This window comes from Vitis vinifera, chromosome 6, assembly GCF_030704535.1.
Source record: "Vitis vinifera cultivar Pinot Noir 40024 chromosome 6, ASM3070453v1".
Taxonomy (NCBI): domain Eukaryota; kingdom Viridiplantae; phylum Streptophyta; class Magnoliopsida; order Vitales; family Vitaceae; genus Vitis; species Vitis vinifera.
Window position 1 is genome coordinate 15338541 of NC_081810.1, and position 17075 is coordinate 15355615.

Sequence of the window (17075 nt, forward strand, 5' to 3'; positions counted from 1 at the left end):
AAATCATTTTCCAAATGGAAGATATAAACTAGTCTTTCAATAGGTTCAATTTTCACTCTATTTTTTACACTCATAATTGTTCTAAAAAAATTAAATTATTAAATAGTCTCTTTAATTTCTTTGGATATTTTTCCTTAATCCAACTTCTTGAATTTCATTTTAGATACATAAAATATTAAGAAATAATTTCTCAAGTAGAAGATATGATTTTTTTTCTTTTTACACCTACTGCACAAGTCTTCTTCTAGAGCTGAGAAATGTTTATTTAATTTTAAATATGTTGTGTACATGATCATGCTCTATGATTATTTTTCCTATAAACTAGACATGAAATAATTTTTAAAAAGTTTGGTAGGATTTTAGCACAAGTTAGTCAAATAAATTAGTTTCTGTATACTATGGAAAACTACCCTATTTTGGACTGATTGCAAGTTTTATGAAATCTGGTAATAAATAGGACTTCATTAATTAATTTAGCCTTTTGAGTTGTATTCAGACATAGAGGAGGATTTGTCCAATTTTTTTAGGATAAAATTCTACTTCTAAATGATATTTTATTATTTATTTTATAAAGTCTCATGTTCTAGTCATATGCTGATTTTTTTTGTATAGTAATCCAATTGTGATTTAATTTGGTATTAATTGAGATATAATTAATTAATTTGGAATTTTGAATAATGATCTAGACATGTTGAAGATGTTACCCAATTTTATTTTATTTATTTTTGATGAAATAACACTTCTGGATATTTATTTTGTGAAAACTTATATTCTGTCTTGTTAATTATGATTAGCGTATTTTGATAATTTGATCACTTTTCAACATACTTGTGAGCTTTTTTTTTTTTTTTTTACTATAGATTCACATTGTAGATTAATTATGTATATTAGTTGAACTTTTCTCTAGTTTAAAATCATTCATTTGATATTTTATGTGGATTGATTCTTGTATATGAATATATGTTAGTTAATTTGGAATTTGTAAATAGTATATTTTGTTCCCTTAAGTTTGTTCATTGTTATCTTTCCTTCCTTAATTTAAGACATGCTATGTATATATAGGTTTAGTATTTAATTATTATTATTTTTTTAGCTTATTATTATTATTTGTAAATTAACCTTATTTTTATGAATGTCCTTCATATGCTAACAAGGTATGCCTTTTCCTTTCTTTATCCGTTTGTTTCCATTAGTATGCATACTTAATTCACATTATTGATTTATCTTGTTTTGTTTGTTTGCTATCATAATCACTATCATGTATAGGTTCCATAGATGTAATAAAAGCTAACAAGTCATTGGGATCATACCTTGTACTTCAGAAGTTGTAAAAACACTCTCTTCAGAATTTGTATAACTCCATGTTGCCTGAATAGACTTTTTGATATCTTTGGGACTAGGACAATCATGAGCATAATGTCCTAGACCTCCACAATTAAAGCATTTAACTTTCTTACCTTTGGAAGAACCTTTTCCTTTCTCATTGGATGATTGTTTATTAGGTCCTTTTCATTTTCCAGATTCTTGGTTCTTATAGAACCTTTTATTAAATTTCATGACCCTTTTAGTTATTTTAGCCATATACGTCAGTTCATCCCTAGTTATATTGTAACGACCCACACCCAACCATGTAGATATTGTCCGCTTTGAGCCCAAGGGGGCCCTCACGGGTTTAAAACACGACTACTTGGTTAAGAGGAGCCTCTACATATATAGCGCCAGGAACTTCCTCCCCTATCCGATGTGGGACATCACATATATTATATGGTATTTCAACATCTTTCTCCTCATTCTTAAAAGCCTTAAAGGCAAAGTCTTTAAACTTTTGGAAACTAGGTAGGGTCATTTCATATGTTTGAATGGAGCCTACAAGTTCATCAATCCTCATGGAATCAATATCTCTGCTTTTCTCTATAGGAATTACTTTAGGTCTAAATCTCTCCAAAAGAGATCTCAATATTTTCCTAACTACTTTTTAACTTGGAATAGGTTCTCCAAGGTTAAATGAAGAATTAACAATATCACCCAATTCAAAATAAAAGGAAGAAAAAGTTTGATTTTCATGCATCTTGATATTCTCAAATAGTAGCAAACATTTGCAATTTAGAAATCTTTTTACAGTAAACGTACCTTCATGAGTGACTTGAAATATATCTCATGCTTCCTTTGCACATTTGCAATTTGCAATCCTGTGCAACTCAACTAGACAAACTCTGTTAAAAATACTAAATAATTAATAACAAATTCATATTCATTTATTGATAATAAATAATTAATAATAAATTTATATTTGTTTATCTTTGATGATTAATAAACTAATAATAAATTTGTATTTTTCACATAATGTTAATATTATAAATAAAAGAGAGAATAAAATTTGTTATAAGGGTTTTTCATGTATAAAATGTTTTACAAGTTTGTTGTACTTTTATATGTAGCATAGTATAAATAAAAAAATAAGTTACACAAAAATAAACAATATTCTTAAACCTTTAAGTATTTGTGCTTAGAAACGTATTATAATATTATGATAATTCTATGCATATGTTCCATTATTAATATTTTATAATAAAAAAATTCTAGAATCAAATAAAAATAATTATTTATTTATTTTTATTACATAAATTAATCATAATTAAATTAAATATATCTAATTTAATTTTTTATTTATTATTTAATAAACAATTATATAAGTCTATGTTTAAATAAGATTTCTTTGACGCAATATTTTCTAATATTTTATAAAACTAAAATAATAATCCTATTAAGTGAAATTTTTGTTATCAAATTAAAACAAAAAATATATATATAGTCTAATCCCAGCTTAGTATGGAAGTGGAAGCATTTAAAAATACAAAAAAAAATTGTATGATGTTACAATTAGAAAATAACTAAATCTTAAATAAATAAAAATAAAAATTTTAAATTCTAATAATCATCAGAATTTTGAAGTCAATATATCTTTCTTTATAAATAGAAAAATTATTACAAGAAATCATTTAAGGAAGAAAATGAAAAGAGAAAACAATTGATTTTCTTGTGTAGAATTTCAAAATTCAATCAAGACCATGTGAGCTCTTCAATAATTATTTGAATTTAAAATCAATTATTTAAATTTGAAATCAATTTATCCTTATCCTTAATTCTATTTATAAATATTTGAATTTAAAATCAATTATTATTTATAATTCTATTTATAGATATAAAAAATATTTGAGAAAAAAAAAAGAAAGAAAAGAGAGTTGCATAGAATTTTTGTTGCCTTCAAACACTATATCAATTCTTGATCAAGTCGAGCAACATCGATATAAAATACAGGATTATATACGTTATATTTTAAACGATACAAAAGTGTGGACCCCGCATTTCGGCTCATGCGTTCCCCACTCGAATGACGAGCTCAATTTTTATTTGAAAAATTTATTTTTATTGATTAAGAAAAAAAATGACTTGGAGTCGCCACTTATTTTTGTTTTATTTTTAAAGGGTAAACAAAATAAAAAAGAAAAACTCTAAGTGTGACTCCTTATTTTAGAAAAGGTGGTCTGTGAAAAATCGGATCAGGTTCGGGGGTCAGGTTACTCATCGGGAAGGTACGGTAAGGACCGTAGCACCCCTCTAAGCCCCTAAAGTCGGGTCTCTACTAATAAAATGAAGCAATCATGGCAATTGATGAGGAAAACAATGAATACCCGGAACTATCATGCACATAGGAGAATCAAAACATGGATATGGAAATACTGGAATGGGAATAGATACGTACCCGGGTGACGAGCCACAATGCTCTTATCAAAAGTGAGGTTAGTGCACAATTAAAGAATAATTTCAAGCAAGTCATAGGGCAGAATAGAAACAATCATGCATAGCAACTAAATCAATCGGTTATAAAGTCGCATATGTCGGGCTCCTACCAATACCCATTTATTTTGCATGGACCAAATCCGTAAATTCCATTATTCAGAATTACAAAATCTGATTCTTTGCTTATTTCAAAACATTTTTAAAACAGAGGAACAGAAGATTGTTTTGAAGACCAGAATGGAATTAAGCTATTTGAGAGAAAATCGGATTTTTTGAAATTTAATTGAAAAATTGGAATCTCGAAGATCACTAGAAAATTGGAGTTTTAAATTTTATTTATTATTAGACTTTTAGAGATTGAATGTGAGAATGAGAATTTTTAGAAATTGAATTTGAAAGAGGTTGGAATTGTGAAAACGATTTGAGGGTTCGGGATCTTAAAGAAAGATTAAGTTGCGAAAATTAGGACTTTGGGAGTTGAATTTTGAGAGAAATCAGAATCGTAAGCTATTTGAGAAATAGAAATTATGAAAGTTGATGTGTAAAAATTGGAAGTCTCGAAAAATATTTGAAGACGGACTTTTTGAAAATTAAGTTCGGAGATAGGACACTTGGAATTTTAGATAGCTAAATTTAGAAATCGGAATTTTGAAGAATTAGACTTTAATGATTGAGATTTTTAAGAGAAATAAATGGGTAAATATGGAACAATGTTATTAATTAATCGAAACAATATTTGGACGGATGAATAGTTAATAATGGGGTTTGTGAGATTAAAAATTAAATTGGAAAATCGGATTTTGACGAAAGTGATATTTGAACGGATGAAAGTGAATAGTGGGATTTTGAAAATTAAGTTTGAAAGTCGGATCTTTGAATAATTGGACTCTAATTATTGGAATTTTTAGAAGAAATAAATAAGTAAACGTGGAATTTATAACAATAATAATAAAGATGATATTTGAATGAATAAAAGTGAATGGTGGAATTTTTGAGTCTCAATGTTAAATTTGGAAATCCGGTTTTGAAGAATTGAATTTTAATGATTGAAATAAATAAATAAATAAATATGAAATAATGATACTAATTAGCAAAAATAATGTTTAAACGAATAAAAAAAGAATAGTGGAATTTTTCTAATTAAGAATTTGAATTAGGGCGTTGGATTTTTAAAGGATATGACTTTGAATAAGTAAATGAATATAGGATACTAATTCTAATTAAAGAAAATAACATTTAGACAAATAGTGGGATTTTAGGATTGAGAATTAAATTATGACATTGGATCTTTTAAAAGGGGCGGATTTTGGATAAATAAACTAATATAGGATGATAATACTAATTAACGCAAATAATCATTTAAACCGAATAAAAGGAATTTGGAATTTTTAGGGGTTTGAGAATTAAGTCAGGACATTATGTTTTTGAAGAGTTGGACCTTAAATGAATAATAAAAAAAAACACAGGGGATAAGGATTCTAGTTAACGAAAATAACATTTAGGCAATTAATAGAATTTCTAAGGTTGAAAGTTAAATGGAGGCTTTTGAAATATCGGACTTTAAATAAATATGGGATGATGGTTCTAATTGATAAAAAGGAAATTTAAACGAATTGTGGAATTCTTAGGATTGGAAAATTAAATTAAAATATGAAATGTTCGAAGGATTAGACTTTAAATAACTAAATAAATACGGGATTGTAACTTTAAGTGATGAAAATAAGATTGAGTTGAATTGTAGAGTTTTTAGGATTTGAAAGATTAAATTAAAACATGGAATTTTTGCAGGATTAAACTTTAAATAGCTAGATAAATATGTGATAATAATTCTAATTGATGAAAATAAGATTTAAACAAATTAGTGAAATATTAAATTAAAATTGAAAAATTAAATTAAAAAATATGGAGTGTTTGAAGGATTAGAATTAAGTTTTAGCGAATGAGATTTTTAAAAGGTGATAAATAGATTCATACGAAATAATAATAATACTTAATAATCATAATGTTTAAACTAGTAGAATGGAATAGTATAAATTTCAAAATAAAAATATAATTAATAATTTGTCTTTAAGTTTGAACTAACTAAATTGGTGAAGATAAAAAATAAAATAAAATAAGTAAAATGACAATGCATGAATAAGCTAACAATTTATTAAAATTAAAGACTTAAAACTTGTTAGGATATGAAGTAACTAAATGGGCTCACTCATCATGGACTTGGGCCATGAGAGTGACTAACATAAGGAGCAAATGGGGCCTTCCCTTAGCAAGCTTGGGCTCCAACTTAAACTCAAAACCAAAGCCTTCATAGGCAAGCCCAAAACCAACATAGGATAAGCCCAAAACCTATCTCCATCACATAATTGGGCCTAGTGCCCCAACTAAAGCCCAAGCCCGAGCTTCATCTTCCTCCCAGCTTGCTCCCCTTCTCGACTGGCTCCAGCACGATCACCACCTCCCCGCGGCGGCAGCGGCGACACCAGCCAGCACTAGCCAGCGGCCAGCACCGGCCAGCAGCCAGCACCAGCACCAGCCAGCACCAGCACCAGCACCAGCCAGTACCAGCCACCAGCCAGCACCAGCACTAGCCAGCACCAGCACCAGCTTCGAAAAATTTTTGGAATCCTCTTAAGCGCCAGAAAAACTCATTTCTCCTTAGCTTCTCATACAGTTGCATCTATGGAATGGACTTGAGCTTTCGCATGAGAGCCTCAACCCAGATGACCAGTACGAGGTACGGCATTCAACGTTTCGAAAAAAAAGAAAGAAACTTGACAGGAAAATAGGAGCATGAAAAAAACAGAGCATGTACATATATGTAAAAAAGAAAGCTGCCAAGCCTCACCCCGTTCCACAGATGTCTATAGGAGGGGTTTGGGTGGAATCAGAAGAAAACACGGGCATGACATCTAAGAATAAATGCAAATGCAATGAAAAATCCAAACTCAGGACATCCCAAAACAGAAAAACAGAGTGCACAAGCGGTCTTCAAATGTCAAAGGAATCCATAAGCGATTAGAAACAAGGGAGGGCAGTTCAAAACAGGGGAAGCAAAACAGACTAAAAACTAAAAAAAAAAAAAAAAAAACCATACCTGGACCAAGAGAAACTGGCTGAATGGATCTTATGATCCTTTTCAGCTTACTTAGCTATGGAGTACCCTCTCACCCGGATGCTCTCTGCAAACCCTGCTCTGGATCCCCCCGCTTGAAGAAAAAAAACCTCTCCCCCTTTTCCTCCTTCCTGTCTTTTCTCTGTTTCTGTCTTCCTCAGCAAGCCATCCTGCTTGCAAACCTGTCCCATCTGCCGCCCAAAAGCCTCCCCCATCAGTCCCCTTTAGCCACCTGAAAGCAGCCCACTTGAGAGACCCTTTGAAAAGCAGCAAAAAAATGATAATAAAAAGAAAAACCCCCCAGCTCCTCTCGGGGGGGTCTACAAAAAGATATTCTTTTAAATATAAATTTGTCAAACAATTTGTGTATATAAATTTTATTAATTTGAAAAATCTTTCATAGTTGTGTTACATTTACTTTTTAAAAATAAAAAAATAAAAATGGAAATGACAATTTAGATTAGAAAAAGTTTACATCTCAATTTTATATATTTTCTAAATATTAATTTTATGATTATTAATATTTTGTATTTGATAAATATTAATTTTAAATTTAAGTGAATTTAAAATTTCAATGCTAATATGATTTTTTTATTATACATATGGATATAATTATTTTACAAAAATATATTATTTTTATCCAAATAAATGTAATTATCGTATGCTCTATGTTTCTTTGGTTTTTCACCCTCACCCTCCAAAAAGATTATAAAAAATATCTATATATTTCTTTAAAAAAAATTGTTTTTCCAATGTCCAAAATAAAAATAAAAAATAAAAACCAAATTTGTGTGTTCTATATAATCACCTAGAGATGGTAAAAAATAAATAAATTTTAAAAATGATTATATAGAACCTATAGGTTCTCACAATTAATGTTTAATTATGTCTAATTTATTATAGAAAATTGAATATAATAACAAAGAAATTGATTCAAAATAAAACTTTTGTATTAAAAATTATACATTGATTACAAAGTTGAACTTCAGTACAAGGATGTTAACAAGGGAAGAGATTTTTTGAAAGGAGAGAGAAATTACAAAAGCTAAGAGAAAAATTTAGGGAACACTCTTAAAGGCTCTGATCTTCGTTTTGCTCACTCTAATTTGTGATGAAGGTTGCATATCTATTTATAAAGGAAGTGGTCGGAGTTAAACTCGATTGAAATCCATGTGTTTGAAAATTTTTGAAATCCATCATAAAGTGTCAGGACAGTTGGAACTTTGATTGAATCAATTTCTTTTTATGTGCAGGGACAGTTGGAACTCTAATTGAATAAAATCTTCTAACAGGAGGAGACAACGTTTTTAGGTAGGAAATAAAATTTTATTTTCCCATGTTGATTTTTAATATTAGTTGCTATTTGAATAGTGATTTGAATAGTACTTAATATGATTTTTTTTTTCTTTCTTCTTTTCTACGAAACTTTTTTTTTTTTTTAAATCGAACATAAGAACAAAGAAATTAATTTAAAATAAAACTTTTGTATTGAAAATTATACCTTAATTACAAAGTTGAACTTGAGTACAATGATGTTGACAAGAGAAGAGATTTTTTGAAAGAAGAGAGAAATTACAAAAGCTAAGAGAAAATTTTAGGGAACACTTTTGAAGGCTCTAATCTCCGCTTTGCTCACTTTTGTGTCTTTGCCTTGTGATGAAGGTTGCATCTCTATTTATAGAGAAAGTGGACGGAAGTGAGTCTTGATGAAATCCGTGAATTTGAAGTATAATTGAATCCGAAAATAATTGCAAAAGACAATTGGCCTCTTTATTCCATGCTTCAGACGAAGAAATTAAATTTTGTTAGGGGGTTGCTGGTGAGAAGGCCACATTCATTCCCGTGCTTTTTTAAAAGTCAAAGTTGTCAAATGAAAGACAATTTTTACTATTTGACACTATTGAACACTATTCACTACTATTTGAATAGTTTTTTTTTTCTTCTACTTCTTTCACATGTTCTTTCTTTCTTTCTTACACTTTTTTTTTATGCACACAAAAGATTAATTCTATCTAAGGACTCCAAGCATAAAAATAGAAATATTTAATGTTTAATTTTATCTAATTTATTGTAGAAAATCGAACATAAGAACAAAGAAATTGATTCAAAATAAAAAATTTGTATTGAAAATTATACTTTGATTAGAGAGTTAAACTTGAGTATAAAATGTTGACAAAAGAAGAGATTATTTGAAAGGAGAGAGAGAATACAAAAGCTTAGAGAAAATTTTAGATAACACTCTTGAAGGTTCTAATCTCTGCTTTACTCGCTCTGCTTGTGATAAATGTTGCATCTCTATTTGTAGAGGAAGTGGTTAGACGTGAGTCTTGATAGAATATGTGGATTTGAAGAAGAATTGAATCTGAAAATAACTACAGAAGACAACTGGTCTCTTTCTTCCATGCTTCAAACAAAAAAATTAAATTTTGTCAAGGAGCTACAAGTAAGAAGGCCACATTTCTTCATGTGTTTTTTTGAAAATCAAAGTTGTCAAATGAAAGACAACTTTTACTATTTGACACTATTGAACACTATTAATTACTATTTGAATAGTTTTTTTTTTCTTATGTGTTTTTCATGCATTATTTCTTTCTTTCTTTTACATTTTTTTTCTTTTTGCTAGATAGATACAATGAGACAAATGTAAAAATATATAGTTATACAAAAGATTCTTGAAATCTTTTATTTAGATTGACCCATAGGTCCACCATGTAGGATGAACTCGGGATCCACATATGAACCATTAGACAAAGTTATGTCTTCAGTTTCTTTATTATCTTGATTATCATCAAACTGTTTGAGAGTTTGAATAAGTCCTTGCCAATATTGTTCTAAATCTATAGCAGTTACTAATGAAGCAAGACATTTGCTTTTCAAGGTTAGGAATTCTACTTGAGTCGGCTTTTGAGCAGAGCTTGCTGAATCTTTTGAATTTGATGGTCTTGGCCTAATTTGATGATCCTAGCATTGAAATTATTTGCAAAATCTTTTTTTTGACACACAAACTCATGATTAAATTTGTCCCACCATTTGATGTTGAATTCTTTGGAGAAAGATAATGGAAAATGAAGAGGTTGCTCTTGCTTCTTGATAATATTCCATGTAAGAGTCCATGGAATTCTTAATCTGGAATAGAACATCAGGAGTCTCGGTTGAGTGATAGACTAAGATGAAGTCTTGATCTTATAGAAGTTTAATCTTTCTTGAATTTCAGGAGGAAATATGGAGTTTAGTAAACCAAAGAAAGTCCACCATTTTTTAAACCAAGCTAGAAATTGGGCGTTGCAACCTCTTGAAAATTGAATAAACCATGAATGCTGATAACTTTGTAGATAAAATATGTTATACCAGGCATTCACGTAGTCTATGTAGTTGTAGCTCATGAGATGGAAAGGTTGACTAAAATCTTTGCAAGTAAAGCGTTTTTGATTCCAATTAGTTAAGGTCATGACTCTAAGAATTTGACATTTGGAGAATGCAATCCTCTAAGGATTTTTTTTATTAGCATTATGAGTAATTTTGACTGAATCAATATCAACTAAATAAAGTCATAAAATTGACAAGTTTTCAAATGATCATTTGGATTAAAATTGACTCCTTGAGGAAAGATATACCGAAGGATTTTAGGAACTTCTTCAAAATTGAACTCAAGTTCAATGAAAGCAATTTCTAATGTTTTAGGTTTTTTGACATATTGAATAGTTGAAAAAGAAGAAGGAGAAGGTAGTATTGAAATAGTCCTAGGGTTGGATTGACTCTAAATAAAAATACTTTTAGAGGTTGATTTAGAAGCTTGAATGAAGTTTTTTGAAGGTTGAAGAGGAGGAAAATCTGGACTTAAGACTTGAAAGGAATTTGATGTTTGTATAGGAAAAGTATGACGAATATTTGGAGAATTTAAAATCATCGCATATGAAGCTTTGGTTTTCTTGGATGATGAAGGAAGCTGGGGTCTAATGGGAGTACCCATTAGGATAGAGGAGGATCCTTATCTTGCAAAAAATATTGAGTAAGGAAGTCAGAAAGGAAATTAAACTCTATTTTGATAAATTCAATTTCAAAATCAAAATTTGAAAGTAAAACTTGCCATCTTGTAAAAATTTGTTTTGAAACTAGATTTTTAACATCTTTTTGTAAAATGTCTTTTACAGCTTTGCAATCAATTTTTAAAAGAAATTTTTTGTTTATCAAATCACTTTGAAATTTTGAAATACATAAAACTTCTTTTTTGACAATTGAATAGTTTATTTAAGTGCCCAACCAAATCTCGAAATGATATCTAACTATACGCACTTGATTGCCATATTCTTGCTTTAATATGTCTCCATAGCCTAAATTAGATGCATATGATTCTACAATGAGCAATGCATTGGGATGAGGGATGTTAAAGCATGGTAGATGTTTGACTCTTTGTTTAATTTCTTTGACTAAATTAGTATGATTCTTAGTCCATGCAGGTGCATTTTTCTTAAGTCTTTTGTATAAAGGTTCACAAATGATTCTCAAATTTGTGAAATAATCAGAAACATAATTTAAACAATCTAGAAATCTTTGCAATTATTTTTTGTTTTTAATGTCACCGGGAAACTTGTCAACAAATTCTATTAATCTTTTATTTTACCTTAATAAATTTCATGTCCTAAAAATCTTATCTTGGTTTGAAACAATTTCAGTTTTGGAGAGAAACATGTCATTCCATTTGCTTTAATTACTTTGAAAAACTTTTTTAAATGAACAAAAATTTTTTCTAATGAATCATAAAATACTAGAACATCATCAATCTACACAATAATGAATTGAAAATGAGAGTTAAAAATGTCACTCATAATATTTTGAAATTCAGAAGGGGCATTTTTGAGACCGAAAGGTATTACATTCCATTCATAATGACCAAAAGGGATTGTAAAAACAGTTTTGTATCTATTTTCTTCTTTAATTTGAACTAGCCAAAAATCTTGATTTCATATCAAATTTTGAATAAACTGTAACACTATGAAGTCTTTTGAGTAGATCTTGTTTATTAGGAATAGGGTATCTTATCTATTGTAGTACTTTATTTAAAGGTTTATAAGTAATGATTAATCTAGGTGCACCTCTTTCTAGTTCAACAACATTTTGAACATAAAAAGTAGCACAACTCCAAGAAGATTTTGAGAATCTGATTAATTTATTTTTTACTAATGAATTGATTTCTTGTTTACAGTATTCTAAAAGTTTTTCATTCGTTTGAATAAGACTAGCTTTAGTGGGAATTTAGACCCATCGAAAATTTGAATATAAGGTAAACTTATTTCATGTTTCTTTCTAAACCAAAAAGCATTTGGAATACCAAAACAAATTTCTTTTTGAAAAAGATCTTGAATTTCTTTTATTATCTTTTGAACTTTGTCTTCTAGAAGTTGTTCTTCTACTTTCTTATATTGAATTTCTTTTAATAGAAAATTTATATGAGCTTGTTTTCTTTGAATTAAATTTATCCTTTTATTTATTGAATCATTTTGGATTTGATGTATTTCCTTTTTCGTTAGTGGATATATAAAAGGGAAAAATATAGTGTTTCCTAATATTGTAGTTTTGACACCTTCATCGGTTACTTAAAAATGGGTAAAGCAATGTAATAAAAGGAGTTCCTAATATTAAATGTTCCGTCATGTTTTGTACTAATACGAATTGAGTTCTAAAACAATAATTATCTTGATATATATGACCATTTTGAAGTTTGTATTCTATGTCTAATTTTCCTTTATTTGCAACAAAAAGTTCTTTTCTTATTTTTTCATAATATTGAATAGGGATTAATCTTTCTTGAATACAATTCATATCAACTTCTAACTCCATTAATGTTGTCATTTCTACTTCAAAATCTTCAATTATGACTTTTACATTTATATACCATCTTTGAAAATCTATTTTTAATATTGTATTTATAAATGATTCTATGAGAGTTTGTTTATCAGGTATTATTATTCCTGAATTTTGATTATCAGATGTTTCAACAAAGTTTTCTTGTTTGTATTGTATTATATTTCTTATTTGTTCATTTTTTTTTGTTTTATTTGTTCGTTTTCTTGTTTTAATTGATCTATTTGCTTTTTTATTTCTTGTATTTCTTCTTTCAAATCCTCAATAATTATAAGCATTTGAATATTTTTTAATCTATTAAAAATTTCATCCATCAAGTATTGTGCAAGTCTGATTTCTTGAGTTTTATTTGGATTTTTCGTGAGAATTAATTATTATTTTTTTAAGTTTTGTAAATAATTTCTTTGTGTTTCTTCGTCATTTATTTTGTCTACAACATCAAAAAATACTTTTTTATCTACTTTTGAAGATATTACATTTATTGTTTTAATTTTATTTTTTTCTTTCTTTTCTGTTTTTTGTACTTCATTAATTTCACTTGTTTTTTCTATCTTTGATGTTGATGTTTCAAATAAAATAAAATAAATAGAAACCAAATTTGTGTGTTCTCTATAATCACCTAGAGATGGTAAAAAATCAATTAATTTTAAAAATAATTATATAGAACATATAGGTTCACACAAATATCTACATAAAACACAAACTATCAATTCAACCATCAAAAACTTCCAACAAAATAAAAAGAAAAAAGATAAATAAAATTTTAATTATTTATGTTACAAACACCCCATATTTTTTCTAAAAAGTCTATATAACTCAAAGTTCTAAATCATTTTAAATTATTAGATTAATAAATATAATTATTATTGTGTACCTACATTTTTTCCTCCTTGATTTTTCAAGAAAGGTGTGTTAGTCTCCTTACTTGCTATGACCTCACAACAAAATAATAATAATAATAATAAATAAATAAATAAATAAATAAGCACAAACAAAGTATATATTATTGCAAAATAATAATAATAAATTTAATATAAAAAAATTATCAAATGCTACCTCTGATTCTTCTAAAAAAAAAAGGAAAATTTTGAATCTTATAACTGGTTGGTTTTAATTTACTTAACAGAGATTAGAAAATTTTCATTTTTTTTTATTACAATTTTTCCATAATCAACTAGGGCATAAGCCAATGAATGGACCCTAGTGAGGATTTTTCATCCTTTTTCATTGATCACATGTTCTCCATTTTTTAAATATCATAAAAATAAATCTATTGATTTCATGTCCTCTATTTTTCAAATATCATAAAAATGAATTTATATACATTTTACATGATAAACAACCAACAAAAGAAAATGGTTGGAAGAAAATAAGAGAGTAAAAGACTTGTCTGCTTGATATGAGGAGATGAAAAGACGAGATCTAACTTCTAGTTTATGAGATTTTTCTCATAAAAGCATATTAAAATTTAATAGGGTAAACATATTTAAGAGGTAAAATAATGAAATGAAAAGCTTGACTCTACGTTTTAATTTGTTAATATTTATCGTCTTTTTACGTGATAGTTTTTAAATTTATAAAATATTGATAATACTTAAATATAATTTTTTAATTAATAGACTTACAAAACAAAAAGGAATTATAAGAAGTAAGGAAAAACACAAAAATTATAAAATAATTAAGTAAATAATGATAGTTAACATTTATCAAGGTAGTTAGAATCCAATATTCTTATAATTTATTTTTAAGAAGCTTTTTAAACAATAAAAACTTGGAACGTAAATTATTATTATTGTTATTATTATTATTATAAAAAAAAAATTTAAGAGAAAAACTCAAACCACTGTCCAAAGCAAGTTTTTTTTTCATAAAAAATAACATAAGTAATAATATTTAACTTTTCATTTTAAAAGGAGAAACAGTAGAAATATTATCTAAACTGATTTTTTATTGAATAAAAGGAAAACTATAATTATTATTATAGGATTGAATAAAAGGTTTTTTGGTTTTAAATTTGGATTTAGAAAAACAAATGATGTTTTTTTACATTTGGGTTCAAAAAAAATAATTCATAACAATAAATACTTGTATATTTTTATTTTTAAGAAGTCAAACAAAATAATGTTTAAAATAAAACAAAAATTATTATCACTTTTTAGAGAGAGAAAAAAAACAATATCATCATGAAATATTATTTTTAAAATTAAATTATAATAATTTTGTACAAGAGAAATTTTATCTAAATATTTGTTTGGGTTGTTTCATATGTTTGCAATTAAAAAATTAAGCATCTAATTTTTTTTCATAAAATTCGGTAATAATATATAAATTTCCATATTAAAATTATTTTATTTAATATAAGTTTTTGTAAATAAAAATATGCAATTCAAAGTCTAAAAAGTATTTTTTTTGTATTTATATGATTTTATCTGAATTTATAAATTAGAAATAAAACCTTAAATTATCATGAGGATCTTTATCTAATCCAACGTTTTTATCAATATATTAAAATTATTTTAATTACATTAAAATTTTGGTTATCCTCGAAAAAAATAAACATTATCCTTAAAAAAAAAAAAACCGTTCCCGGATAAAAAAGACAATTTGAATATGCATATTATCTATTTATTATTATTTATTTTTTTTTTTTCCTCAAAATTTCTATATATATATATATATATATATATATATATTAATATATTCTATATATTCTTAAAATCCATATTTTCATCGTCATTAACAAACTTGGTAGCTTTAGAAATTAAAAGTTCATCCAAGGACGATCCATTCCTAGAAGTCAACTGCGGGCGCACACTGACGTGGAAAGCACCTGAGATTCGTCCAATAAGATCTTGGTAGGGACATTATTCTAAATTCATCATCCCCTAGTCTATGCTCTAGATTTCTTTGTGCTGACACGTTTCCCCTACTCTCCTCCATTTCGACTAAAATAAAAAGGTCGACAAATTGTCCAAACCTACCCATTGAAGAAAAAGATACCAACCCGATATTCACCATTCTCTCCCTAGTTTTCTAACCGTTTGGAAAAACAGAGCTCCGCTTTTTCTGTTTTCTCCGTCATCTTCAGCGTGCTATGACCTATTATTGAATCAGAAAAAGTATTTTTCCAGTTCCAACCGCTTCAAAAACATATGAATTTCTTCCGGATTCCGATTTTTCCTCTTCTTTCTCGAGTAAATACAGCTCTAGCTGCTTTTAATTCCCAATTCAAATCGTTTCAGACCAATACGCATATTCTAGGGTTCGCCAGAATTTTCCTTTTTTCTCAGGAAAATGCAACTCTCCTCTGATTAATCCGAAGCAATCGGCTTCAATCTTATCGACCTTGGAAGGAAGTAGAGAATAAAAATTAAAATGAAAAAAACTCGATCCAGACCGAGTCAACTACGTGTGCCACCCAGCTTGACGCAAATAAACGCGAAGAGTCCGCCGTCTGTCAACCGAAGGCAGCAGCTGCTGAGCAGCAAGCCGGTGGCGGAGGAACAAAACAACATGGGCGTGGAGGAGAAGCGGCGGCAGACAGTGGCGCCGGTAGAGAGCGAAAAGAGCAAGAGGATAGGGGAGGTGGCTGGAGGGACGGCCGCGGAGTGCGCGGCGATCTGCTGCTGCTGTCCATGCGGGGTGATGAACCTGCTGATCTTGGCGGTGTACAAGTTGCCAGTTGGACTGTGCCGGAAGATGTGGAGGAGGAGGAATCTCCGACGGAAGAAGAAGAGAAATGCTCTGCTGCAGCAGCGCCCCAGTGCTGGCCCCCCAACCTGCAGTTGCGATGAGGGTAATGTGCAGATGATTGAGAGAGGGGGCAAGAATGGCGTTGACTTAGATGATGAGATGTGGGCCCGCTTTTACGGGGCTGGCTTCTGGAGGAGCTCCTCTCAAAGAGAGGCGTGACGTGCACGCGGCATATTCATTTATTTTTGTGACCTGCGTGCTTGTGTCTGTGCTGATTAATCAGGGATAATTATGTTCATTGGCTTCACAGGATTAAATCCAACATCTTTAATTTTTTTTACATAATTATTGCAAAAAATATATTTTTTATTTATTTTTTGTATTTTTAATGTTATCTCGATGTACCCCTTTATTAATAAGCTAATGAATAATACTAATATGGTAAGAATATAAACATGATAATAATGTCACAATTCACAAACTACTATAAATATTTATTACATCCCCTATAAGATGACAATTATTCTTATGTTATGTTATTTTTGTTTCCTAAAAAATTTGAAGGAAAATATAATGATTAAATAATTTTAAAATGTGTAAGTTTTTG

The 17075-nt window shown here is 28.5% G+C and overlaps 1 protein-coding gene across 1 annotated transcript; it reads left to right on the forward strand.

The window, feature by feature from the left end:
- Positions 1-15690: 15690 nt before the first annotated feature.
- LOC100244371 (uncharacterized) lies at positions 15691-16855 on the forward strand. The gene has a single exon (XM_002272727.4). The coding sequence runs from the start codon at positions 16151-16153 to the stop codon at positions 16685-16687; it is 537 nt and encodes a 178-aa protein (XP_002272763.1). The 5' UTR covers positions 15691-16150; the 3' UTR covers positions 16688-16855.
- The last annotated feature ends 220 nt before the right edge of the window (positions 16856-17075 follow it).